The 26,601-nt window shown below is 39.9% G+C and overlaps 1 protein-coding gene across 1 annotated transcript; it reads left to right on the forward strand.

Moving 5' to 3' along the window:
- Positions 1 to 21,734: 21,734 nt before the first annotated feature.
- Positions 21,735 to 22,470, forward strand: LOC138883311 (uncharacterized). The gene is made up of 3 exons (XM_070163992.1): positions 21,735 to 22,000; positions 22,045 to 22,156; positions 22,249 to 22,470. The coding sequence occupies exons 1-3, from the start codon at positions 21,735 to 21,737 to the stop codon at positions 22,468 to 22,470; spliced, it is 600 nt and encodes a 199-aa protein (XP_070020093.1).
- The last annotated feature ends 4,131 nt before the right edge of the window (positions 22,471 to 26,601 follow it).

A 26,601-nucleotide genomic window follows, 5' to 3' on the forward strand; every position in this document is an offset into this window, starting at 1 on the left:
ACACCCATGGGGAAGAACATTTTCAAGGGGGGCTTGACTGCCGATTAATCGACGGTCGCGCCCGGGGAGGTCTCCTTGACCTCAGTAGTCGGCTGCGAAGAAGAAGGAGCACCTTTCTAGGGAACTGTCTTTGAAGTCTTTGCCATTTCTTTTATCTAGATAAAAAGGTATAAAACTATGAGGGAGAATAAAGAGATGGAGGGTGAGAACTTGCTAATAAAAACAACACACTAGCTTAAGTGCAGGGGTAAGAGAAAGGCTATAATTAGAAGAACAAAGGTAAGAATATTGAGGGATGAAAGAAGACAGTAATATCTCAAAAGATCGGAGGTAGACGCTTGGTTAGAAGTAAAAAATAAATAAAGAAAAAGTTATTTATAGGGGATTGGCACCGTTTCGCATTCAAGCACGAACTGCGAACGACTGACATGCTTTAGGAGTCATTATGACGCGACTGATGCGACATTTCGATTTCTTTGTCGTTTTGTGTCGCAACGTGTTAAAGAAGAGATCGATAAACTCATGTCGCTCCTCGTCGTTTCCGAAAAACTTACTCTCCGAGAAACGAGGGTACTATTTGTATACGGGTAAAACCGAGCTCATGGTACACCTCGGCCTCCGATAAGATAAATCGAGCTAGAGACGTGATGACAAGGGACCATAATCGAGGCAAGGGTCTCATCGAGTCAGAGTCCGAGGGCATGACGCCCACCCTCGAGAATATCGGGACCGTGATTCGGGATCGATCCGAATCCTAAGAGGCTTCGAAGAATGTTGTCAGGTAACCGAGCACGACCAACAGTAGGCCATAGTATATGCGATCAGCCTGATATCACGCGTGGATCTCTGCACGTATCGGTGATTAGTTGAACAGAAATTTTTTTTATCTTTTATGGAATTGTACCTAGAGTAGAATTCTCCTATTAATTCCCCTACACGCATTCCAAGGCAATATATTATTATTTTCTTTGTTCTTATTCTTGTTCATCAGTGTTGGTCTTTGTGAGCCCGGATCGGGGGTGTATCCTTAAAACCACGTACAAATTTAATTGCTATCCGTTTCTGAGGGTAAGCACTTAGTAATTAGTTGGATTTTTTTTTTCAGAATAGCTTATTAAAATTAATCATAAAAAAAAATTTGGCAAAGAATTTAGAAAATAAGAGTGGGTACAAAAGATATTGCGCCACTGTTCCAATTACTTTTAAAAAAGACAATGAATAAACAATATTGTGAGTTATGTTAATATCAGCAAAAGCAAGGTAGCTCACAGAGCGGTGGGTTGCTTGATGCTTCTGAGTGTCGGTGGTCTGTAGAGGGAGAAATTTAAAATATGTAAATTATCGGTATTAATGTGTACGAGTTCAAAAGTAGAGGGAACAACCTAAGCTTACGAACTCCGCAAATAGTTTTTGGTTCTTAACCATCCGATGTGTATTCGAAACTTACATATTCGATTAATATTGTAGAGCACGTTAAATTACATAATATTTTCTATCAATTTTTTATTCTTAGTACTCAAATGTGAGATACCTCTATTTAAATGTGAATGATTTCGTTCACCAATCATACTCTCTGGTGATATTTTCGGTTCTTTTACTAGACTCTAGAGCATATACTCGTAATACTTCCAACATTGATCTTTTTTTCTAATTAAAAGAGGAAAAGAAAGAAACTGAAACTTATTGGTGTTGATGTGTAAAAAACCATGCATATAAAGAAATCAAAGGTCACATACAAAGTTTCTTTATAGTCTTTCTTACTGTAAAATAATAGTTTGTTTTAGCACGCAATGTTGAACTTCTACGGTTTTACTAATTTTATACATAGAAAAAATTTACATAGTATTTTAGTTTTGACTAAAGTAATTCACATATTAAACCTTTTACACATGGAATCATAGAGTTATTTTCACCTTAAACATTTGTAATTTTGATTAAATACAAAACTTGAAGCATTATTACAACTCATTCGAGCCCGCTTAGTTAATGGAGTACTAAAGAATGTTAAACTTTCCAATTTAGTTTTTGTTTGACAAAAAAATATAGATCTTAGTTCAAATAATTAAATTTATATAAATAAGGGTTAATCTTACCTAACAATATATCCTTAGATGGAGTTTTTAAAGAAGCAATAAATACTGTGCAAGTATGGTCCGACAGTGGCAGTAGTATGTAGTAAATATTTCACAAATCAGAAATAACAATGTAGCATTTAATAACAATAAAAAATAATAAATGGTATTTAAATAAATAAAATGAGTGTGTCACCCAAGAAAGGATGGAATGAGGGGATGTTCTTTCTGACAATGATAAATGATATACAATCCTTTGAATATTTGAGTTGTTTTGGGATCTAGTGGAAAAGTGTAGACAAGAATCTCAATGATAATGTAATATTTGTATCTTAGCAAATGAGATCTGATTCTCTTTCTCAAGTCAAAGTGTGTTTTTTTACAAATGAATATCACATGTCCCCTATCATTGTCTCTTTTTCTATTTATATGGGACATGTTCCAAAGAAATCCTAATAGTACAAGTGCAAGCTAGACTATTCTCTTTAATATCCTATCTTGAGAACTAGCCGGTACAGCTCTGTCAACAGTACTCGACCTCGACCTCGACCCTTGTAGACACCTCGACTACGACTCTCGTTGATTCTTCGACCACATACTTTGCTGCTTCTTGAGCCGTTTCGACAAATGACGACTTGGGAACTCTTCCCTTAATACTATCTTGCCTTAAATATTCTAAAGACAAGTTTTGACCCATGCAATTTTCTTTGACGATAATGAAAATCAAGAGAGTGCATAACAATGAGAAATTAAAGCGCAGAATGAAGCTGATTTCGAAATACTATATGGTCCAAAACGATTAATTCTTGTACCATAAATGATAGTATAAGCTTGCAATAAGAAGGAAAATGGACTATAGTGTATTTTACCAAACATATTGAGACAATGAGGGGGAAGAAAAATTTGAGATATCCACCATTATATTATAGCCCCTTTTGTGAGGGTCAAAATGAACCTCCATTGTAGTCTTGTCTATATATAAAGCACTTGTTTTATCATTTCAAAAGATAGAATACCGGGTGCTGCTTTCATAGAAACATTCCACTAAACTGTGCTTTTCATAACGTAATAAATAAGGTTCTTTGTTCTTGAAATTAGCCAAATTAAATTGCTCCATACATTTTTGTATGGTATTTTAAAATTATTTTTAGTTTGTTTAAAAATAAATGTCACATCTATACAATTTATTTAAAAATAATTTCATTCTAACTTTTTATTTCACTTTTATTACATTCTTTTATATTCGTTCAACCTCATAGGAATATCATGTTTTAGATCATAAGTTCCAAAAATATTTTTTAATTTTTTTTTGTAGATTTCGTGTCAATTACTAACGGAAATATAGTAGTAATAATAGCACATTTATTTAGGCTTCTGCAAGGGTCAAGCTGGATATAGCGCTAGCTTTACTGAGATATGCAGTTTGGCTACAACTACTAGGTTGTTGGATACTAAATGTTCCTCCTTTAATACAACCATTTTAATAGAAGAAACACACACAGTGTTGGTGGCAATTGTCTGCTTTACATAGGAAAACATGCCCTTTGGATGCTTTATAACCGTCCTTTTAGCCTATTCCCGCTTATGAGTATTTCATGGCTGATAGGCCTATAGACGCTTGACACTACCTACTGTACTTGACTTTTCGACCAGGCATTCTACCTTTGTCGAATCGAAACCAACACCACTGCATTGCCCTCGAACAGTTGAGCGGCCGAACACGTGCACCATGGCTACCAAGGTTCATGTCTACATCTACAAAAAAGTGAACAAAAATGAAATTAATAGTAAAGCCAAAGCACCATTTGATATTATATATTGTAACGATCCGGCCGGTCGTTTTGAGAGTATGAGCCCTGATCCCCAATTTACTACTCCCTCTGATTCATTTTATGGTTACTCAGCTTGCCGGGGTGTTTGGTGTCGGGTTCGGGTTTGACTTGTAGTTGACCGTAGTTTGAGTGGTAAGAGTTGACCGTAGTTTGACTTGTGTGAAGACGACTTCGGAATGGAGTTTCGTCAGTTCCAATAGCTCCATATGGTAATTTTGAACTTGGGAGCGTGTTCGGATTTTGATTTGGAGGCCCGTAGGTCATTTCGACATCATTTGGTGAAAGTTGGAAAATTGAAAGATTTTTGGAAAGTTTAACGGGAGTGGACTTTTTGATATCGGGGCCGGATTACGATTCCGAAAGTTGAAATAGGTCTGTAATGTCAAATGTGACTTGTGTACAAAGTTTGAGGCCAATCAGACGTGTTTTTGCAGGTTTCGGCGTCGGATGTAGAAGTTAGAAGTTCAAAAGTTTATTAAGCTTGAATTAGGATGGGATTCGTGGTTTTAGCGTTGTTTGATGTAATTTGAAAGCTTGCCTAAGTTTGTATGATATTTTAGGACTTGTTGGTATATTTGGTTGAGGTCCCGGGGGCCTCGGGTGAATTTCGGATGGTTAGCGGATTGAAATTTGGACTTGAAAAATGGCTGAGGTGCACCAGTTCTGGTGCAATTGCACCTGTGCAAGTTTGATTGCAAGTGTGAGCTCGCAAAAGCGTGAGGGCGTGTGCAGAAGCGGAATTGAAGTGGTGGCTAGTGGTCACAGGTGCGAGGCCGCAAAAGCGGAGCCGCTCCTGCGGAAGGATGATTGTAGAAGCGGAGAGTGAAGGAATTGAAGTGGCTAAGGTTTTCCGTAGAAGCGGACGAGTAGGCAAAGAAGTGCTTCCGCAGATGCTGATGGTGGTGCGCTGGTGCGATATCTGGGAGTTTAGTGAGCTCCACAGATGCGGAAATTTCACCGCAGAAGCGGATTTTGAACCGTAGATGCGGTTTGACTAGGCAGAAAAAGGGAAAGGTCGAGGGTTTGATTTCATTATCCATTTATGGACCTTGTGAAGCTCAGATTGAGGCGAGAATTTGAGGAAGTTTTAGAGGAAACATTTGGGTAAAAAATCTTGAATTATTTTTTATTATATTCCACTAATCTATCACTAATTTCTTTATTTAATTAAGATTTTGGGTTGAGAAATTGGAGGAAAAAGGTGTAAGGTTCTTAGATCGAATTTTATGGTTTTGATCGATGTTTTGGTATCAGATTTGAGTAATTTTGGTATGGATGGATTCGTGGTTGAATAGATATTTAAATTTTGTGACTTTTACCCGATTCCAAGACGCAGGTCTGGGTCGACGTTTTGGGGAGATTTTCTAATTTTTTGTTAAAGTCATGATTTCTTTATTTAGATTAGTTTTTATAGTTATATTTATAGTATATAATTTCTTTTGGCTAGATTTGGGCTGTTCGGAGTTGGAAAGTCGAGGAACAGACATTCTTATTGACTGATTGAGCTTGATTTGAGCTAAGTAATTTGTCTAACTTTATGTGGGGGAAATCTCCTTAGGATTTCATAATGTTGTAAAAATTTGTGATATGTGAGTGCCGTGTACGCGAGGTGACGAGTGCGTACACGGGCTAAATATTGAAATTACGGTCTTTGCTAATTAGTTTCCTTTCTATGTCTTAATAGAGTAGTTCTAGCACGTGTAGTCATCATGATTAGCATGAGTTCACATGTCTACGTGTCTCATCTCTTAATTGCTATTTTTACAACATGCTTAGATAAATTACCTGTTTCCTTGATTTCCGTATTCGTTCTTTAACTATAGGATTTCCTTGCCTGTAATATCATTATTTCATTTACTACGTGTTGGCTTTCGTGATTCTTGTTTGAGATGACTGTTGGGTTATTGGCACGAGGTTTATGCCGTGTGGAATTTATTAGCACGAGGTTTCTTCTGTGCAGAGTTTTATTAGCACGAGGTTTCTTCCATGCGGAATATTATTAGCATGAGGTTTCTTCCGTGTGGAGTGTTATTGGCATGAGGTTTCTGCTGTGCGGAGTGTTATTGTGGCACGAGGTTTCTGCCATGCAGTTACTGTTTTCTTCTATTTGCAGTGTTGTTTGTTGCTGTTTTTTCCCTTAACTTGTAAGACGTTTGTTTCCTTACGTGTTATAATTGTCTTCTTGTTTTCCCGTGTTATTTTTTTCGTACATTCTTACTATTTCATTAACCTGCCATTCTTTTTTATCATTTCACCTTCTGCCTTATTTTTCTTATACTTTAGTAGGGCCCTGACCTGACCTCATCACTACTCTACCGAGGTTAGGCGTGGCACTTACTGGGCACCGTTGCGGTATACTCATACTACGCTTTTGGGCATATTTTTGTGCAAACCCAGGTACATCTTATCAGCCTTGATAGTAGAGCGTTGGGCTGCTGTTTGGAGATTTCAAGGTATATCTGCCAGCGTCCGTAGACCTCTGAGTCCCCCTCTATCCTTACTATGTTGTCTTTTCTTTATTCTCTTAGACTCTGATGTATAGAGATATTTAGCACTTCTTTAGAGTTTGTGGCTTGTAACTACTGGGCTTTGGGAGTTGTTTATACTCTGAGTTTTAGATTTACTTGTACATGCCGAGTGCCAGTTTTTAGCTCTCTCTCTCTCTCTCTCTATATATATATATATCTTTCGATGTTGAGGTTTAGTCGTTATTTCAGTTATTATTTTAGTCATTCTGCACATTGTTTAGGCTTACCTAGTCTTATAAACTAGGTGTCGCAGAAATTTGGGTCGTGACAAGTTGGTATCAGAGCTCTAGATTCACAGGTGTTATGAGTCACACGCAGGTTTAGTAGAGTCTCGCTGATCGGTACACAGACATATGTACTTATCTTCAGGGGGCTATGGAATTGTTAGGAAAAAGTTTCACTTCTTTGATTCCTTGTTGTGCGAAATTTGTTGACTTCAGGATTCTAAACTTCTGTCTTTCTATTCTCTCACAGATGGTGAGAACACATACAACCAGATCAGATGATCAGACACCCGCGCCTCTGCTGGAGCCAGGAGAGGTCGGGGCCAGGGCTGGGGTAGAGGCTAAAGACGTCCACGTGGTGCAGCTAGAGCACCCACACGAGTTGCTACAAAGGAGTAACCAGTAGCTCTAGTTGGAGCGCTGGCACCTGAGACACTATTACTGCACCAGTTCTTCAGGAGATCCTCGCTCGAGTTCTGAGAATGTTCGGTACTTTAGTCAGCAGGGTTTATCCCACTTGCTCTTGCCACATCTTAGGCCAGGGGAGGAGCACAGACTCCCGTCGCCCGTACCCTAGAGTAGCGAGTTCAGGTCGACCAGGTTCTAGAGGCCATACCAGTGCAGTCAGTAGCCCAGTTCGGCCCGAGGATAGGGCAGCAGTTTCTGAGGAGGAGCAGCTCAGGCTCGAGAGGTACAAGAAGTATCACCCTCCTACTTTCAATGACTTGGCGTCAGAGGATGCCCACGATTTTCTTGAGGAGTACCACAGTATCCTCCATACTATGGGTGTTGCAGAGTCTAGTAGCGTTTCATTCACTACATTCCAGCTTAGGGGAGCCGCTTATCACTGGTGGAATGCATATGAGTTGGGTAGTCCGGCTGAGGCAGATTCACTCATTTGGACTCAATTCTCGGATATGTTCTTGAGGGAGTATGTTCCCCGGAGTCTCAAAGATGACTGGGGCACAGAGTTTGAGCAGTTGCGCTAAGGTTCTATGACCATGTCGGAGTATGCGGTCTGGTTCAATGATTTGGTTAGACATGCACCAGCCTTGATTGCTACTGTTAGAGAGCGGGTCCGTTGGTTCATCGAGGGGCTCAACCCCAGCATCAGATTTAGCATAGCCCGAGAGTTGGAGATGGATATCGCATACCAGCAGGTAGTTGGGATTGCTAGGAGATTGGAGGGTATGCTGATTTGCAAGAGAAAGGAGAGAGAGGACAAGAGGTCTCGAGAGTAAGGAACATACTATGGTATCCGTGACCCAGTTGTAGTTTATCAAGGTAGGGGCTATGTGACTCGCCCTGTTCATTCAGCACTTTCAGCCGCCAACGGTATTCTGACCACTTGGAGGCCCCATGCTCCCTATTATGCACCAGCATTGTCTAGTGCACCTCCTACACGGGGTGCTTTCAACGTTAGTCCAGCCGATCTGGCCCGAGCCAGCCACAACAGCCACGTCTTTTGAGAGCTTGTTTTGAGTATGGCAATACTCGCCATATGGTGAGAGATTGCCCCAGACTTAGGTGGGTGCACCTCCATAGACTACTTAGGCACAGCGTGCCCCACCGGTTCCTCAGGCTCTAGTTACAGCTCCAACTACCACTCCACTTTCTCAGCTAGCTCGAGGTGGAGGTCGGGTAGGTAGAGGTCACCCTAGAGGGGGAGTCCAGGCAGATATTATGCTCTTCTAGCTTGGACAAAGGCAGTTGCAACCGACTCTGTCATTACAGGCACTGTTTCGGTCTGTCATAAAGATACAACAGTCTTATTTGATCCAGGCTCTACTTATTCCCATGTGTTATCTTATTTTGCTCCGTATTTTGGGTATAACCCATGATTCTTCGAGTTCTCCTGCTTATGTGTCTACACCTAAGGGAGATCCTATTGTTGTTGACCGTGTGTATCGGTCGAGTTTGGTTGTTCTTAGTGGTTTTGAAACCATAATTGATTTATTATTGCTCAGTATGGTAGACTTTATATTATTTTGGGCATGGACTGGTTGTTGCCCCATTATGCTATTCTTGATTTTCATGCTAAGACTGTGACGCTGGCTATGCCAGGATTACCACGGTTAGAGTGGAGAGGTACCTTAGATTATGTTCCTTTCTGAGTTATTTCATTTCTAAAGGCTCAACAAGTATTTGAGAAGGGTGTGATGTGTATCTAGCTTATGTGAGGGATGTCAGTGTTGATACTCCTACCGTAGAGTCAGTTCCGGTAGTGAGGGATTATCCAGATGTATTTCCAGCGGATCTTCCGGGCATGCCGCCCGATAGGGACATCAACTTTGGTATTAATTTGTTACCGGGCACTCAGCCCATCTCTATTCCTCTATATCTTATGGCTCCACCTGAGTTGAAGGAGTTGAAGGAGCAGTTACAGGAGTTGAAGGAGCAGTTACAGGAGATGCTTGATAAGGGATTCATTCGGCCCAGTGTGTCGCTTTGGTGTACTCTAGTCTTGTTTGTGAAGAAGTAGGATGGTTCTATGCGCATTTGTATTGATTATCTCCGGTTGAACAAAGTTACATTAAAGAACAAGTATCCATTGCCTCGTATTGATTATCTATTTGATTAGTTACTGGGTGCCAGGGTGTTTTGCAAGATTGATTTGTGTTCAGGCTATCATCAGTTGAAGATTCGGGAGGCAGATATCCGAAGACTGCTTTAAGGACTCGTTATAGTCATTACGAGTTCCTTGTGATGTCATTTTGGCTGACCAATGCCCCAGCAACATTCATGCACTTGATGCACAGTGTATTTTGGCCCTATCTTGACTCATTCGTCATTGTGTTTATTGACGACATTCTGGTGTTGTTGATACCCAATTTTTCTCTCATATATTTTAAATTTTGCATAAATACTTTCAAAATATTGTACATACATTTACAAACATACACAAGTATTTTACAATTTTTCTACAATTTTTTAGAGGCCCTAAATCCATTTATTTCTGCATTTTTAATTACATAAATATTCAAAACTATCACTCATATTATTTTATGATGATTTAATCATCTAAATTCATCATTTATGTTCATATGAGTGTTCAAACATTCTAATTGCATTTTTTATAATTACATTTGCATGTTTAAGACTATAATTGCATATTTGCAAATATAGCCCCTACATAGGAACAACTGCGTTATCTATACAGAAAATAACTTTTTATATTTTTATAATATTGAATAATTATTTTAAATCACCTTCATGCTTGAAAATTATTTTTTATCATTTTATTAGCTATTTTTAAAATTATTTTAATTAGTAAAATAGGTATTGGACCCCCCAATCCAATTCATTAAACTCAAGCCCAATTTAAAACAACCCTAACCCAATTAAACCTACCCGACCCAATAACCCTGTCCAATCGTGTCCGTTGATCCTTTAGATCAACGGTCCACATTAACCCTTACTCTTTTTAATCCTAACCAAACCCTTACCCCTTTCATTCTTTCCCTTCTGCCGTCACTGGTTCGCTCCAACTCTCTATTCTCTATTGACCCACCCCTAAACCCTAATCACCGTCACCAGCAAAAAGCTCCCGTTTATGGAGTTTCTGTGTATTCTTCGACCATTACCAACCTTCTATACCTCCTAGCTGTTTGATTACATGGATCCTTAAAAGAATCTCAAAGAGATTCAACCTGGTTCTTTGTCCGAAATTTGTTTACCGGCCTGTCTAGGGCCATTCACATTTGTGAGTACTAATTTACTCCTATTTTTTACTTTGAATCTATGGTTCTTTACCGCGTTTCTTTCATCTATGTTGTTTTGAAACCCTAGTTCTACAAATGCTTGAATCTGTTCAGATTTTTGTAGATCTGAAACGATTCGAGCATTATTTGGTGTTTTCCCTCGAAAATCTTTTGTTTTGGTTAACTGCTTCGCTTTCATTTACTCTCTTCTAAAACTAGGGTTCGTCCTGAGTTTCTTCAAAAAGGTTTTTAACTTTCAAATGTTGAATATGGCTATCTCTTTAGATGTTTGATTAATTTTCGTTTGTATGTTGAAACCCTAGATATTCTTGTTTGTGATACTAATTTCTTCAATTTTTTCAGTTATTGTGTTTATTTTGTAAACCAGTTATATTGACTGATTCTATTTTATGTTTTGAATAATTCTTTCTTGTTAAAATCAGTATTTGTTGGGATTTTTACTAATTGATTTCTATTAGGGATTTGAATAATTTTCCTGATAAAATTAATATTTTTTGGGATTTTTATTTGTTTCCTTATTTGTGACCTTGATTAATTATACTTGCCTTAATTAATCATCAGTACGGTATGGGGATTTGACTGACTCCCTATATGGTATGATATTGATTACTTGCCTTATTTGAGCCTTAGTTCTGTACCGTTAATTGACTCTCCCCAATTTAAGGGGTCTCTTCCGGATTTTTCACAGGAATTGATCCCCTAATTGGCTGATTGATCTTATTTGATTGTTTTATAGAATGTGATTTCTTCTTTACCTTATTTGTTTTACCACATTAAGTGCTATATATACCCTCTCATTCTGATTCTTCAAACACGAACAACAGTTCACAAACACACTCACACACAAACTTTGCTCTCATCTCTCTTTGATACTTATGTTCATTGCTTGTCTAGTCGGCTGAAAGCCAAGACTAGACAGTTGAATCCTGCCTACTTTACCTTCTGCTTCTGCTCCCTTAACTGGTATGCTCTCACTATTGCCATTCAAATAAACCTATGTGCTTTCTTACAATCAGCATGCCTTTTTCTGAACATGTATGTTTTCCTGCCCAGCATGTCTACTACTATTTTAATTCAACTATGTGCCTTGTTATCAGCATATTCACTTTCCTATTATTAAACCAGTAGGATCTCTATAGCAGCCTTTCTATCTTTAATTAAACCTATGTGCTTCATGTTTATTGTTCCTAATCAGCATGTGTACTGCCATTCAATTAGATTATATGCTTCCTGATATTCAATATGTTTCCTTATAATTAACATGCCTTCTTTCTGCTTAATCAAACTGATGTGTCTGCTACAATAGTATGTCTACCTATATGTTTACTGCAATAGCATGCCTACTTCTATTTGATTGAACCTATGTGTCTTATTTTCAACCTATTTACTCCTGTTTTAGTTAGGACTATGTGCTTTTGCTTTCAGCAAGTCTGTATACTTGCTAATGTCTAAACCAAACCTATGTCTACTTCTCCACTAGCATGCTCTTAAAATATTCACTTCTCATAATATGGCTCCCCATCCCTACTACCCCTTTGAATGTGACTGTTTGAGCGATCCCAACATACCATGCCTTTGATTAGTGTCTACTCACCTATTAACAGCTAGTAAACTAATTTGAAACTCTAAGTTACCCTGTTTCTGTATACTATTTGACTGTTGGGACCTTTGTTTGAGTTACAATGATTGAATGCCCCTGTTTTCTCCTTACTTCCTGAGAATCCAAAACTATTTTCTTAAAAACTATCCCCCGTTTTAAACTCCCATTCTTAGAACACCTAGGGTCTTGCCCCTCTCGTGTGAGCATTGCTTAGGAGTCCATGAGACTCCTATAAACTTTGACATACTGGAGTTGGCTTTCCAAACTTGCTCACAAAGGGTTACTTTGAAATTTTTTCTAGTGTGAGCATTGCCCGAGGTCCCTGAGGCCCTTGGGAACATTGACACACCAGAATCCCATTGGGTGCACTATGAGATTATGGAATTTTGGTTTATTCTGTAATTATTTTGTTCTATGGTCTCTAATAATAATATTTGTAAATAGATATTGGGGAAATTAGTAAAAGGGAGGGATTCCTTTTTTATTTTTGTGGGGAAACCGGGTAGAAATCATGCCTTTAGGTCTATATTATGTTTACTTGCATTAGAAATCATGCTTTAGATTTATATTATGTTTACCTACATTAGAAACCATGCTTTTAGGATCACTTGACATACTGGACAACATGTTATAGGCACACTACCTCATTTGTTACGAAATTCTATTTTTGCATAATCATTATCATCTAGAAATCTTGTTGTTAAGTTACTGCTATAATTCTACCTAATAAAAAGCGTTCATTCTTTCTTTGCATTAGAGATCCTACTTTAGGATTGTATTTGCTTTTAAACCATGTCTACATCGCCTAATTCAATAACTATCTTGTCTATAAAAATATGCTTAAAAACAATCCCAACACTTAGATGTCACAGAGATAAGTGTGTATAAACTAGTTCTGTAAAGTAATATTCAGCACCTAGACCTGCTTGCCTATAGGACTTAATAAGTTCAAACGGTTTTAAACTGATTCCCAGAATTCTGATTGCATTTAGACAACATGTTTATAGGGTATTATAGATCCACGCCTAGGCAAGCCTATAGGTAATCAAGGTCTAATAAAAACTGTGAAACTATGCTTTGCATATTTGTGACTCCCTAGATTCAACAGGCCTTAAAATCAGTAGGCAAACTGATTAGGTCTCCATCACCTCACTTTAACACGATGCTGCATATTCTCTACTTGTCATGCTCGCTTAGATATCCTACTCTAGGACCTTTCTGAAATATCTGAAATCTGCTCTTTGAGACGTGCTAATTGTCTGTTTATTTGTGGAGGTAAATGTGAGCCTCTTAGTTGTTCTTTACTTGACAGTCCTAATTATTTTGATTGTCTCCTAGATTTTTCTCCTTTAAGTACCTTAGGAAAGTTTAGAACTACCTAAATTAGAGGTCCTAAATACCTCCAGGGCCACAAGGAAGGGACGGGTAATGCATGCATAGAGTTTGTTTAATTAAAAGCGCTTATATAACCACTAAGGGAAGGGTTATTGGGTAGTAAAAGGATATGATGACCTGTGCGCTAATGCCATGTGTAACCCCTCTAGTTGAGGAAAGTTTACCGGGTATTGTACAGATGTTATCCTATAGGCTAACAAACCTAGGACTTCACTCACCTTATTTACATATGTGTGTTTAGACTGCTTATCTGTTATATCTCCTTTAACTTATATGTGTGCTTCGACTGCCTATTTGTTAAATGACTAATTCACATAATTTGAGTTCGACTGGGACCCACAATTGTGGACCGCGAGGGGTGTCTAACACCTTCCTCTCAAGGTTATTTCGTGCCCTTATCCAAGTCTCTGCTAATGTAAACCGGTTTTATGAGTTACTTGTTTTAGGTGCCCTAACGCACCTTAAATACGTTAGGTGGTGACTCTTCAAATTCCATACCCAATTCCCAAAAGTAAAAGAGTTGTTCCCCAATGAATGTCGAAACCCGGAATCCGCGAGAAAAAAAGGGGCGTGACAGCATGTCGACTCTGCTGGGGATTTTAGGCTTTTACCATAACGAACTTGTTTTTTGTGAATTAGTCTTAAGCATGCTTTATACTATTAATACATGTGCACTGTTTCCCTTTCCCCTTTATTTGGATTTAATTGCTTATTTCTCAAGCATTTACAATTTCCTTTATTTCCTGAAACTGGCTTGTCTCCTTGTTTTCTTTTTTGTAACTATCTTTTAATTATTTAAATACTACATTTATCATTTTAAATGTGCAAATACTTGACAACATGCTATTTATTGTTGCATAAATCATGCTCAACATCATATTCCACTCATGCGTAATCAATCCTATAGCAACACTTGATGAGTGTTTGCGCTCTTCCTTTATATCACCCTTTTATATTCGGAAAGGCATATTTACGGTAAAACTAGTCGATCAACGGTGCGTTCGACGGTTCCAAGCCTTTCCCCCTCAAGTTGTCCGCTTGAGGGTCCCAGTCTAGACTTCTATAGCAACCTTACTTTGATCAATTGTCCATGCATCATGGTCAAACCTAGCCAGGTTAATATGTTGTCCATATAATAACCCTTTAAGACAAGCCTCACCCATAAGTCCATCAGGTTTTCCATAATTCCAATGGATGCAACCACGATTGTGTGTATTAATTTTGGAGAAATAAGTGCCAATATGCTATTCATTGTTGTATAAATAGGCGAACCTGGAGGGGAAAGGGCCTAGCCATCTTTTGTTTTGCAGAAAATGAGGCACGAAGTCCCCAGGTTCGGCATGGTCGGTAACATTCCTTCACTTTTTCTAGATTGGTGGTGGGATCTTCCTTCAAGTGACCAAAATCATGTGAAAAGAGTCTTAGGAAATCTGCCTTCGTTGTTAGACCTGTAGCAAAATAAAATGTTGATCGAGGCTGCCACCATGTTCTGGGACAAAGAAAGGGCTGTGTTCTGCTTCGGAAATATAGAAATAACTCCTCTCTTGGAAGAAATAGGGGGATTTTCTGGGCTACTTTGGGATAGCCCTAGTTTATTGGCATCTGAAAATCGCACCACTAGGGGGTTTCTAAAGATGATTGGGTTAAAAAAGAATGATGACTTGGAGTGCTTGAAGAACTCCTACATACCTTTCGACTTCCTCTATGAACGATACGGTCACAGCAGCTCTTACCGTATTTTCGATGATGAATTCTCTGTCACCTCCTTGGGTTGGATTCACCATAGGTCTTTGTGTTCATCATGTGTTTTTTGGGCATGCCAGTGTTCCCGATCCAAGGGGACAGAATCCATACCAGGCTGGCCATGGTAGCCAAAACTTTGATGGACAAGATCAAGGGGCAGACATATACTATTGTCCCTATGATCATTGCAGATATGTACCAGGCCTTAGAATGTTGTCAGAAGAGGTGTAGATTCTTCGAGGCTTGCAATTTACTGCTACAAGTTTGGCTATTAGAACATCTCCAAAAGGGTCAATACCGTCAGCAATTTCCGCGAAGGCCGTGGAATGATCACATAGCATTTCATCATCCCAAGAGAATGATTTATATTCCTAACATGTTTGCTCAACCTAAGAATGTTGTAGTATGGGTGCAGTTTTTCAACAAGTTAACTGAGGACCAGGTTCAATGGATGTTTGAGTGGTTCCCCACAGACAAGTTCATCATCAGATCCAGGGATGTTCCATACTTGGTGTTGATTTGGTTAAGGGGCATATACCCTTATGCTCCCCTCAGGGTTATGAGACAGGCAAACAAGAGACAGGTCATACCGCGAGTCGCTAAAATGAGTCACTTCATAGCCGATTTTCAAGGTGACGCCATCCCATATGAAAATGAAGCACAAGACATGTGGCACTTGAAGATTATCGTGGAAAAGGATACCATCGAGCCGGATCGATATCATTCCAGTCATACATACTTTTACCCCTCATGGTTGGATGATAACATAGCAGGGATCTTCGAGCCAAGGGTTGGTCCAGGAAACAGGGTCATAGATGAAGTTGCCGAAGCACAGGTGAAATATAACAAGCTGCGCAAAAGAATTCGTGAGTTTGAAACTGAGCATATGGAGCATCATAAGGCCAACATGGAAATGATAAATGAGTGGAAGGAAAGGGCTGTTAAATCCAGAGAAAGGCTGGAATATCTGGAGTACAGTTTGATGGAATTGGAAGGGAAAATGAGAAAGAGAGTCACTGATTGCAAGAACGCTGAGGGAAATGAAGGGGGACATTTGGCAAGGGCATTCTTACTGCCGAACCTGCACGAACTGGGTGAACTGATCGACAAGAGCATCCAGTCTAGAGAGGGTCCTTTTGGGACCAAGTAGATTAAGTTTACTTGTTTTTTTAAAATGTAATAAGGCCAAGAGCCATTAGTGACAATATCTTATTTAGTGTTGTTTTGAGTCGTCTATTTTTACATTAATGAAATGAGGCAATTATTGGCACTAAATTTCTCCAAATCTATTTGTCGCTAGGCCAACCTCGGGCACAACGAAGCTCCCAAATTAGGACGTGAATCTACATTCCCGCAATATGTGTTTAAATACTGCAAACTTTTCAGAACCTTTACTGACTTGTTTACCTTTTGTTTTCTTTATTCTTTATTATTCCCATCCCCTAAGGTTGGTTCGTACATATTGTCATCATCAGCATATCACACCAGATCTAGAGGCCCTCCACCACCTCCTCCCCCTCCAAGTAATACGAGAAGCAGAGGGAAATCTAATATGGATAACTTAAGTGGTATTCGAAAGGAAAATGCGGAGAATGCGGAAACTTTAGACGGTCGGAGTACTCCGGTACCAAATGACTTGGTTTTACTATTGGAACAAAAGATACTGGAGTTACAGGGAGAACTTGAGCAGATCTGCAACTTAGCAAATGTATCCCTCACCCTGAACGTCCCCGACATCAACCAACAAAATAATAAAAAACCCAGCATCTCCGCAAAATACGGCAAACCAACATCCACAAAATCCTCCCCAAACCCCATCAATATGCAACTCCACCTCAAAATCCCAATCCTTTGCCAATACTAACTCCACCACAACACCATCATCGACCAATCCAATACCCACAAACCACTACCTATCACACTCCTCAGAATACATCATAACTCATTCCCGACCCTCAAAACTCAACCAATGACCACCACTACACCCAAGTCCCTGGCACTCACCAGAACAACCATATATATGTGGAAACCGTACATCACTCTACTCAACCAATCTCCTATACACCATAATCCGCTGAGAAGGACCTGCTCATCAAGAACATGGCCGAGGAACTAAGAAATTGACAAGTCGAGTTCAGGGTGTCGAAGGAGGCAAAGGGGGGAAGGTTTGAACTATGAGGATTTGTGCATTCAATTGGACATGGAACTACCGGAGGGTTACAAACCTCCCAAGTTCAAAATTTTTGATGGAACAGGTGATCCTAAGGTTCATTTGTGAACTTACTGTGACAAGTCATGGGGGTCGGAAAAGATGAAAAGATCCAAATGAAGCTCTTTACGAGAAGTCTTACTAGAGATGCCTTGTCCTGGTACATAAGCCAGAACCCTAAGAAGTGGCCAATTGGGTGAGTATGACATCAGAATTTATGGACCGATTCAGGTTCAACATAGAGAATGCACCAGATATTTTCTACATCTAGAATTTAGAGAAGAAGACAACTGAGACTTTCCGCGAGTATGCTACTCGATGGAGGTCAGAAGCAGCCAAGGTCATACCAGCACTAGAAGAAGAACAAATGAACAAGTTCTTTGTCAGGGCACAGGATCCACAGTATTATGAGAGACTAATGGTCATTGAGAATCACAAGTTCTCCAAAATCATCAAACTCGGGGAAAGGATTGAAGAGGGTATCAAAAGCGGGATGGTGACAAATTTTAAGGCACTACAGGCCACGAACAAAGTATTGCAATCAGGCGGCATATCAAAGAAGAAAAACGTGGGGGCAGTAATGGTGGCTAAAGGCCCAAAATCTCCACTCACATACCAAACAACTCCACCTACATACCAAACACCTCCACTCATATACCAAACACCTCCACCCACATACCAACCCTCATCTCCTAGATATTCTCAACCCGCCACCGCCTATCATACCTATAACACCCAGCTAGCCTACTATCATTCACCTCCAACTCATCCAAATTACCAGAAACCCCGACCCAACTTTGATCACAAACTACCCATACAATACACCGCTATTGCTAAACCTATCGACCAGTTATATGAAAGGTTGAAGGCCGCTGGTTATGTCACTCCTATTCCTGCTGTGGCAGTGGAGAACTCATATCAATGGGTCAATCCAAAAAAAAACATGCGCATGTCATTCCGGTATGAAGGGGCACACCATTGGCGAGTGCCGAACATTGAAAGATAAAATCCAAACATTGATTGACAACAAGGTCATACATGCAAAAGAAGCTATGCCCAACGTCCGCAACAATCCTCTCCTAGATCATGGGGGTGATGTGGGTACATGTGATAGAGACGGATGAAGAATGGGATCCTGAGGGGTCAATCGGGCTTATTCGAGAAGGCAACGACTTTAAACTTGCAGTCACACTCACTCCTATTGTAGTGCAGACACAGTCGTCAATCGAGGTTGAGGTAACCGCATAGGTTCCATTTGAGGTAAAGGTAGCTCTGCCTTTAGCCACACCTGCTCCATTTGAGGTAGAAGTGGCCACACCTTTCACAGTGACTCTATCAACTACACCTCATTTCAATTCCAAAGCCATACCTTGGGATTACGTTGCCGTAGCTCGGCGAAGGGGAAAAGCAAAACTGGAAGAATTTGATGCCGCATAAGGAATGACCATAACGGGAAGGATCTATACAACCGAACACTTGGGAGGATCAAGCAAGGAGGCAGCTACTAAGTAACCTATCATTGAAACTGGACCGGATGATCTTTGGAGGAAAGTACAAGCAAGGGAATACTCCGTTGTCGATCATTTGAATAAAACCCCTGCCCAGATATCCATCTTATTATTGCAAAATTCGGAGGCACACAAGAATGCTTTGATGAAGGTGTTAAATGAATCTTATGTGCCTAATAACATCACCTGCGGAGAAATGGCCAATATGATAGGGCAAATGCTGGAAAGTCATAAGATCACCTTCCACGAGGATGAATTACCACCTGAAGGGTTAAGTCACAACTGGGCATTGCACATCACGGTGCAGTTTGAAGATAAATTCATTGCCAGGGTCCTGATAGATGGAGGTTTGAGCCTCAACATTTGTTCGTTGACTACTCTGAAAAGATTGGGCAAAGGTTTTCATGAGATACGAGCAGAAAGTATGAACGTAAAAGCCTTTGATGGGTCTGAAAGGGCCACGATTGGGGAGATTAATCTTTGTCTGCAGATGGGGCCAACTTGGTTCGATGTTGAATTCCAAGTGCTTGAGATATCAACTACATACAATCTTCTGTTGCGTCGACCTTAGATACAGACCGCTGGGGTTGTGGCTTCCACACTACACCAGGTCGTGAAGTTTGAATGGAACCATCAGTAAGGGATCATTTACTGAGATAGGAGTAACCCCATTTACACCAGTCAAACCATACCGATTATCGAGAACAGAAGAAGGCTAGGAGAGGAAACTTATCACCACATCGAACATGTCAATGCAGTTGAGAAAGACAAATGGTAGAGTAACAAAATAGAAAGCATACTGGCATGGTCTGGGTATGAACCCGGTAAGGGGCTTGGAAGAATCTCTAGGGAATTACCAAACCAATACAACTGAAACGTCATGGTACAACCTTCGGGATCGGATACCAGCATACATGGTAAGAGTATGACGATTGGTCACCTCCATGGCATGGTCCTTATTACCCTCTCGAGCAACCAGTACCACATTTGGGTCAGACTTTTCACCAGGCTGACACAATATAAGGAACAACAGAAGAAGAAGCTTAAGCTGGGTTGAGGAATTTGTTCCTAGAGGACGAGTATATGAATTGCAGCACGATAATTGAGGAGGAGGAGGAAGAAGGCCTCACCATTCAGACTGTGGGGAAAGGAGCCGTTCTCAGGAATTGGACTGCCATACCATCCCGGGCCCTCCGAGTCCCTAGGTAGCTTGACATTTAGCCTAATTTATTTCTATAGCCATGCTAGGTATTTCAGATGTTTCCAGTAGTTTTGAAGACTCATTTGCTTCAAAATAATTTCTCGATTCATCGAGTCGTACTTGTTTTGGATGTTTTCAGTTTTTAATCAATGCATTGCTATTTATTATTCATTATTAACTTTCACTCTTTTATTTCTACAGTGTCATTATTACTTTTCCTGATGAACCGATGACTGTGACATGTAATGAGACAACCCAACATAAGGATAATGACTCAGAAGAAGAGGATGAAATACCTGAGGAAATTGTCAGGGAGGTTGAGAACTTTGAGAATAAGCCTAAGTCCAACCTAGACGAAACTAAAGCAATAAATTTGGGAGATGCCAAAACCGTCAAAGAAACTCGCATAAGCATTCACTTATCACCGTCAGAGAAGCAAGAGTACATTCGTTTTTTGAAGGAATATGAGGATATCTTTGCATGGTCATATGATGACATGATCGGTCTAAGCACATCCATAGTGGCTTACAAATTGCCTACCAATCCAATGTGTCCACCAGTGAAGTAGAAACTCAGAAAGTTCAAACCAGACATGAGCCTAAAAATCAAGGAGGAAGTTACTAAGCAGATCAAAGCCAAAGTCCTTAGGGTAGTTGAGTACCCAACCTGGTTAGCCAACATTGTACCAGTTCCAAAGAAAGATAGGAAAGTCAGAGCACGTGTTGACTATCAAGATTTAAACAGAGCAAGTCCAAGGACGACTTTCCACTGCCAAACATACATATCCTGATCAACAATCGCACCAAGTATTAACTCCAATCCTTTGTAGATTGCTTCGCGGGTTATCACCAGATCTGGATGGATGAAGAAGAAGCGGAGAAAACAACTTTCATCACACCGTGGGGGGTATACTGCTATAAGTTGATGCCATTAGGTCTAAAGAATGTTGGGGCTACTTACATGAGAGCCATGACAACCATCTTCTATGATATGATACACAGGAAATAGAGGTGTATATTGATGACATCATAATCAAATCCAATAGAGACGCAGATCACATAGCAGACTTGAGAAAGTTCTTTGACAGGTTAAGGAGGTACAACTTAAAACTAAACCCTGCAAAATGTGCATTTGGGGTTCCCGCAGAAAAGTTATTGGGATTCATTGTCAGCTGTCAGGGAATTGAGTTAGACTTGTCCAGAGTTAAGTTTATTCACGAATTATCGCCACCAAAGAGCAAGAAGGATGTGATGAGCTTCCTACGACGTCTCAACTATATCAGTCGCTTCATAGCACAGTCCATAGTAATATGTGAACCCATCTTCAAGATGTTGAGGAAAGATGCCGAAACAAGTTGGATCGAAGATTGTCAGATGGCTTTCGACAAAATCAAGGAGTACCTGTCCACACCAATAGTCCTAGTACCCCCGGAACCTAGGAGACCTTTGCTACTTTATCTATCTGTATTAGATGGAACTTTTGAATGTGTTGTGGGACAACACGATGAGACAGGGAGAAATGAGCAATCCATATACAACTTTTGTAAGAAGTTCACACCCTATCAAGCACGATACTCTCTGCTAGAGCGCACTTGCTGTGCTTTGACCTGGACAACTCAGAAATTGAGGCATTACTTCTGTGCCTATAACACATACCTCATATCCAGGATGTACCCTATGAAGTACATTTTTTAGAAGCGCATGCCGATCGGAAAATTAGCCAAGTGGCAGATACTGTTAAGTGAGTTCGACATCATCTATGTATCTCAGAAGGCGATCAAAGGACAATCATTGGCAGGCCATCTTGCTAAAAATCCTGTGGGAGGAGAATACGAACACTTGAAAATGTATTTTCCCGACGAAGAAGTATCATTTGTAGGAGAGGACATTACTGAAACTTACGATGGTTGGAGGATGTTCTTTGATGGAGATGCAAACTTCAAGGAGTGGGCGTTAGAGCGGTTTTGGTATTAGAAATAGGTCAATACTACCCTATATCTGTGAATCTTAGGCTTCCATGCACCAACAACATGGCGGAATATGAAGCTTACATTATGGGGCTCAATCTGGCCATCGATAGGAATATACTTGAGTTATTAGTGATTGGAGATTCGGATCTTCTGGTACATCAGGTTCAAGGAGAGTGGGCTATGAAGAACACCAATATACTACCATACTTGTATCATTGCAGGAATTTGATGAATGATTCACAAAGATAGAATTCAAACATGTGCCTAGAATTCAAAATGAGTTTGCAGATGCACTAGCCACTTTGTCCTCAATGATACAACATCCAAACAAGAATTTCATTGATCCTATCCCAGTGAGGATCCACAACCAACCAGCTTACTGTGCACATGTTGAAGAAGAAACGGATGGAAAACCTTGGTTCCACGACATCAAAGAATATTTGGCAAGAGGAGAATATCCAGAGTAGGCAAACCACACTTAGAAATGCACGCTGCAGAGGCTATCCAATCACTTCTTCCAAAGCGAAGGGATCTTATATAGAAGAACCCCTGATCTAGGGTTGTTAAGGTGTGTTGACGCAAAGGAAGCTTCTAGATTGCTCGAAGAAATACATGTCGGAACTTGTGGACCACATATGAATGGTTTTGTTCTAGCCAAGAAAATACTCAGAGCTGGATATTTTGGATGACCATGGAGATGGATTGCATCCGGTACATACAGAAATGCCACCAATGTCAGCTACATGTATACATGATAAGGGTAACACCTAATGAGCTCAACGCAACAAGTGCACCTTGGCCTTTTGCTGCCTGGGGAGTGGATGTCATCAGTCCGATCGAGCCTACTGCTTCAAATAGACCCAGGTTCATTTTAGTGGCCATTGAATACTTCACAAAATGGGTAGAGGCTACATCCTACAAAGCTGTAACCAAGAAAGTCATCACAAACTTTGTCAAGGATAGTATTGTTTGCCGATTTGGAGTTCCTGAGTCCATTATCACTAATAACGCTGCCAATATCAATAGTGACTTGATGAAAGTCATGTGTGAAACCTTCAAAATCAAGCACAAAAACTCTACAACATACATGCCTCAAATGAACGGAGCTGTGGAAGCTGCTAACAAAAAACATCAAGAAGATATTACGGAAGATGGTAGAAAACCACAAACAATGGCACGAGAAGTTACCCTTTTCCCTATTGGGGTACCGCACTACAATCCACATATCAACTGGAGCAACCCCCGATTTACTGGTTTATGGTACCGAATCTGTCATCCTAGCTGAGGTACAGATTCCTTCTTTAAGGATCATACAGGAAGCCGAACTTAGCGATGCAAAATGGATAAGGATCCACTATGAGAAACTGGCCCTTATAGATGGAAAAAGAATGAATGCAGTATGTCACGGTCAGCTTTATCAGAACAGAATGTCCAGAGCTTTCAACAAAAGGGTCAAACCAAGATAGTTTGCACCAGGACAGCTAGTGCTAAAGAAGATCTTCCCGCATCAAGATGAAGCCAAAGAGAAATTTTCTCCCAACTGGAAAGGTCCCTACATGGTTCACAGGGTGGTAACAGGAGGAGCGCTCATACTTGCAGAAATGGACGGAGAAGTTTGGCCGAAACCAATCAATTGAGATGCAGTCAAGAGATACTATGTTTAGACTACTTACATTTCTTCATCTCATGTAATTGAAATATGCTTGACCTGATTTCCATTTAAGAGGGGATACATAGGCAGCCCTGTGGATTCGGCCATAGCTTAATAAAATTTTCATTTTTCCCAGCACCAGAAACTGGGGCAGAATTTTGAGGAGGACCCTCAAAATTCCGGAGCAAGTCCGGTCGACGCCAGCATATGCCAGACAGTCAGAAATTAGTTAAGAAACTTGGGCAGAATTTTGAGAAAGATTCTCAAAATTCCGAAGAAAGTTCAGCAAGTTTTGTCATCCGCAAAACGACCGAATGATCATTTACTAAACTAGGGCAGAGTTTTGAGTAAGAACCTCAAAATTCTAATATAAGAAAGCTGCAATGTCTCTAAAATGTGTTACAGTCATTAGTTCATCTAAACTTACTCAATATTCCATTCTGTTTTCTAAAATAACTTTATTTTTCATCAATAAGTGCATATTTTCGAAAACTCTATTTCCGTGACAGCTAGGTGTTACCCAGGGCAACTCAAACAAGGACTACTGAACGGAGCAAAGTACAGCCAGTCGACGGAGGCACGAACCGACTTCCCCCCTTACAAAATTTACAATTTTTCTTTGGATGTAGGCATGGTGAACATAACAGAAGTTTTCGCAAACATACACACACCAAAGTCCTAACGATCAGGCCACCAGATGCAAATATATCTCCAGCTAAGAACTATTCTATTCTTATTTGTTCTCTTGCATGAGGCTAAGCCCTGCCTCCATATTTGCATAAGGCTAAGTATTGCCTTCTCTTTGCATGAGACTAAGCTCTGTCTCAAATCTTGCATGAGGTTAAGCCCTGCCTCATCTGCATAAGGCTAAGTATTGCCTTCTCCTTGTATGAGACTAAGCCCTATCTCAAATCATGCATGAGGCTAAGCCCTGCCTCCATATCTGCATAAGGCTAAGCATTGCCTTCTCTTTGCATGAGACTAAGCTCTGTCACAAAACTCACATGAGACTAAGCCCTGCCTCCATATTGGCATAAGGCTAAGCATTGCCTTCTCCTTTCATGAGACTAAGCCCTATCTCAAATCTTGCATGAGGCTAAGCCCTGCCTCCACATTTTCCTAAGGCTAAGCACTGCCTTCTCTTTGCATGAGACTAGGCCCTGTTTCAAATCTTGCATGAGGCTAAGCCATGCCTCCATATTTGCATAAGGCTAAGCATTGCCTTCTTCTTGCATGAGACTAAGCCCTGTCTCAAATCTTGCATGAGGCTAAGCCCTGCCTCCACATTTGCATAAGGCTAAGCATTGCCTTCTCTTTGCGTGAGACTAAGACCTGTCTCAAATCTTGCATGAGGCTAAGCCCTGCTTCCATATTTGCATAAGGCTAAGCATTGCCTTCTCCTTGGAACTAACCATTGTCCCTCCCTGCATAAACGTTGCCCGATTCTTGGCACTATCTTCTTCCCTCGGGCTAAACTTTGTCCCAAACTCCGCACGAGACTAAGCTTTGTCTTGCTATCACTTTTTATTATATCTCTGCACTTCATGGGCCGATATATAGCCAATATGTCCAAAGGTGTCATAGTCCGAAGGCATCATCCTCATAGCCTGAAGACACTATGTCATGGATTGAGGATCTCTCAATACTTGCACATCATTATTCAAAGGCGTCATGGTTCATACACACCATTCTCATGGCTCGAGAACATCATTTCATGGCCTACGAATCTCCTATCCTGCAATTCATGGCCCAAGACATCATAGTCTGAGGACGTCATCCGCACTGTCCAAAGACAATCTTTCATGGTCCAAAGGGAATTTGCATCATCTATATACTCGCATGCATTGTGTTTTGTGTTTTGCAGGTAATCCATGAGGTAACCGTTCTTCAAACAGGAGCAACCTTCGCTCCGGTTTCCGCTCATACCATTTTCACTTTGCCATTATAACTAATTCCCATCAATTACCCATCCTACTCTGTGATATCCACCTATCTACCCTATAATATATCTGTTATACTCCAGATTCGCAACCATAACTCCATCCGACATTACCCTTCACAAAAGAACCTTTGCTAAAATTGGCTACCATTCCTATAATAACTACATCGGCTTCATTTACCGGTGGGTTCAGAACTACACATGGCCTGATTCTTGTAAAACCAGGGATATGTAGGTAGCTCAAAGACCAGGGTTCGGCCTATATTTTTCAAAGCACCCATTCGGTCAAAATCGGTCATCATTTCTTTACCCAAAAACTCTTTCATCCTTCCCGGGGTAAAAAGGGGCAGCTGTTGATACCCAATTTTCTCTCATATATTTTAAATTTTGCATAAATACTTTCAAAATATTGTATGTGTATTTACAAACATGCACAAGTGTTTTAAGATTTTTCTACAATTTTTTAAAAGCCCTAAATCCATTTATTTATGTATTTTTTAATTACATAAATGTTCAAAAATATCCCTCATATTATTTTATGATGATTTAAGCATCTAAATTCATCATTTATGTTCATATGAGTGTTCAAATATTTTAATTGCAATTTTTATAATTACATTTGCATGTTTAGGACTATAATTGCATATTTTGCAAATATAGCCCCTACATAGGCATAACTACATTATCTATACAGAAAATGACTTTTTATATATTTATAATATTAAATAACTATTTTAAATCACCTTCATGATTGAAAATTATTTTTTATCATTTTATTAGCTATTTTTAAAATTATTTTAATTAGTAAAATATGTATTTAAACAACAACCCCTAATTTACACCCAAAATCAGACTCCCCAATCCAATTCATTAAACCCAAGCCTAATTTAAAACAACCCTAACCCAATTAAACTTACCCGACCCAATAGCCCCGTCCAATCATGGCCGTTGATCCTTTAGATCAACGACCACATTAACCTTTCCCATTTTTAATCCTAACCAAACTCT

Source organism: Nicotiana sylvestris, chromosome 12 (genome assembly GCF_000393655.2).
Source record: "Nicotiana sylvestris chromosome 12, ASM39365v2, whole genome shotgun sequence".
NCBI lineage: Eukaryota > Viridiplantae > Streptophyta > Magnoliopsida > Solanales > Solanaceae > Nicotiana > Nicotiana sylvestris.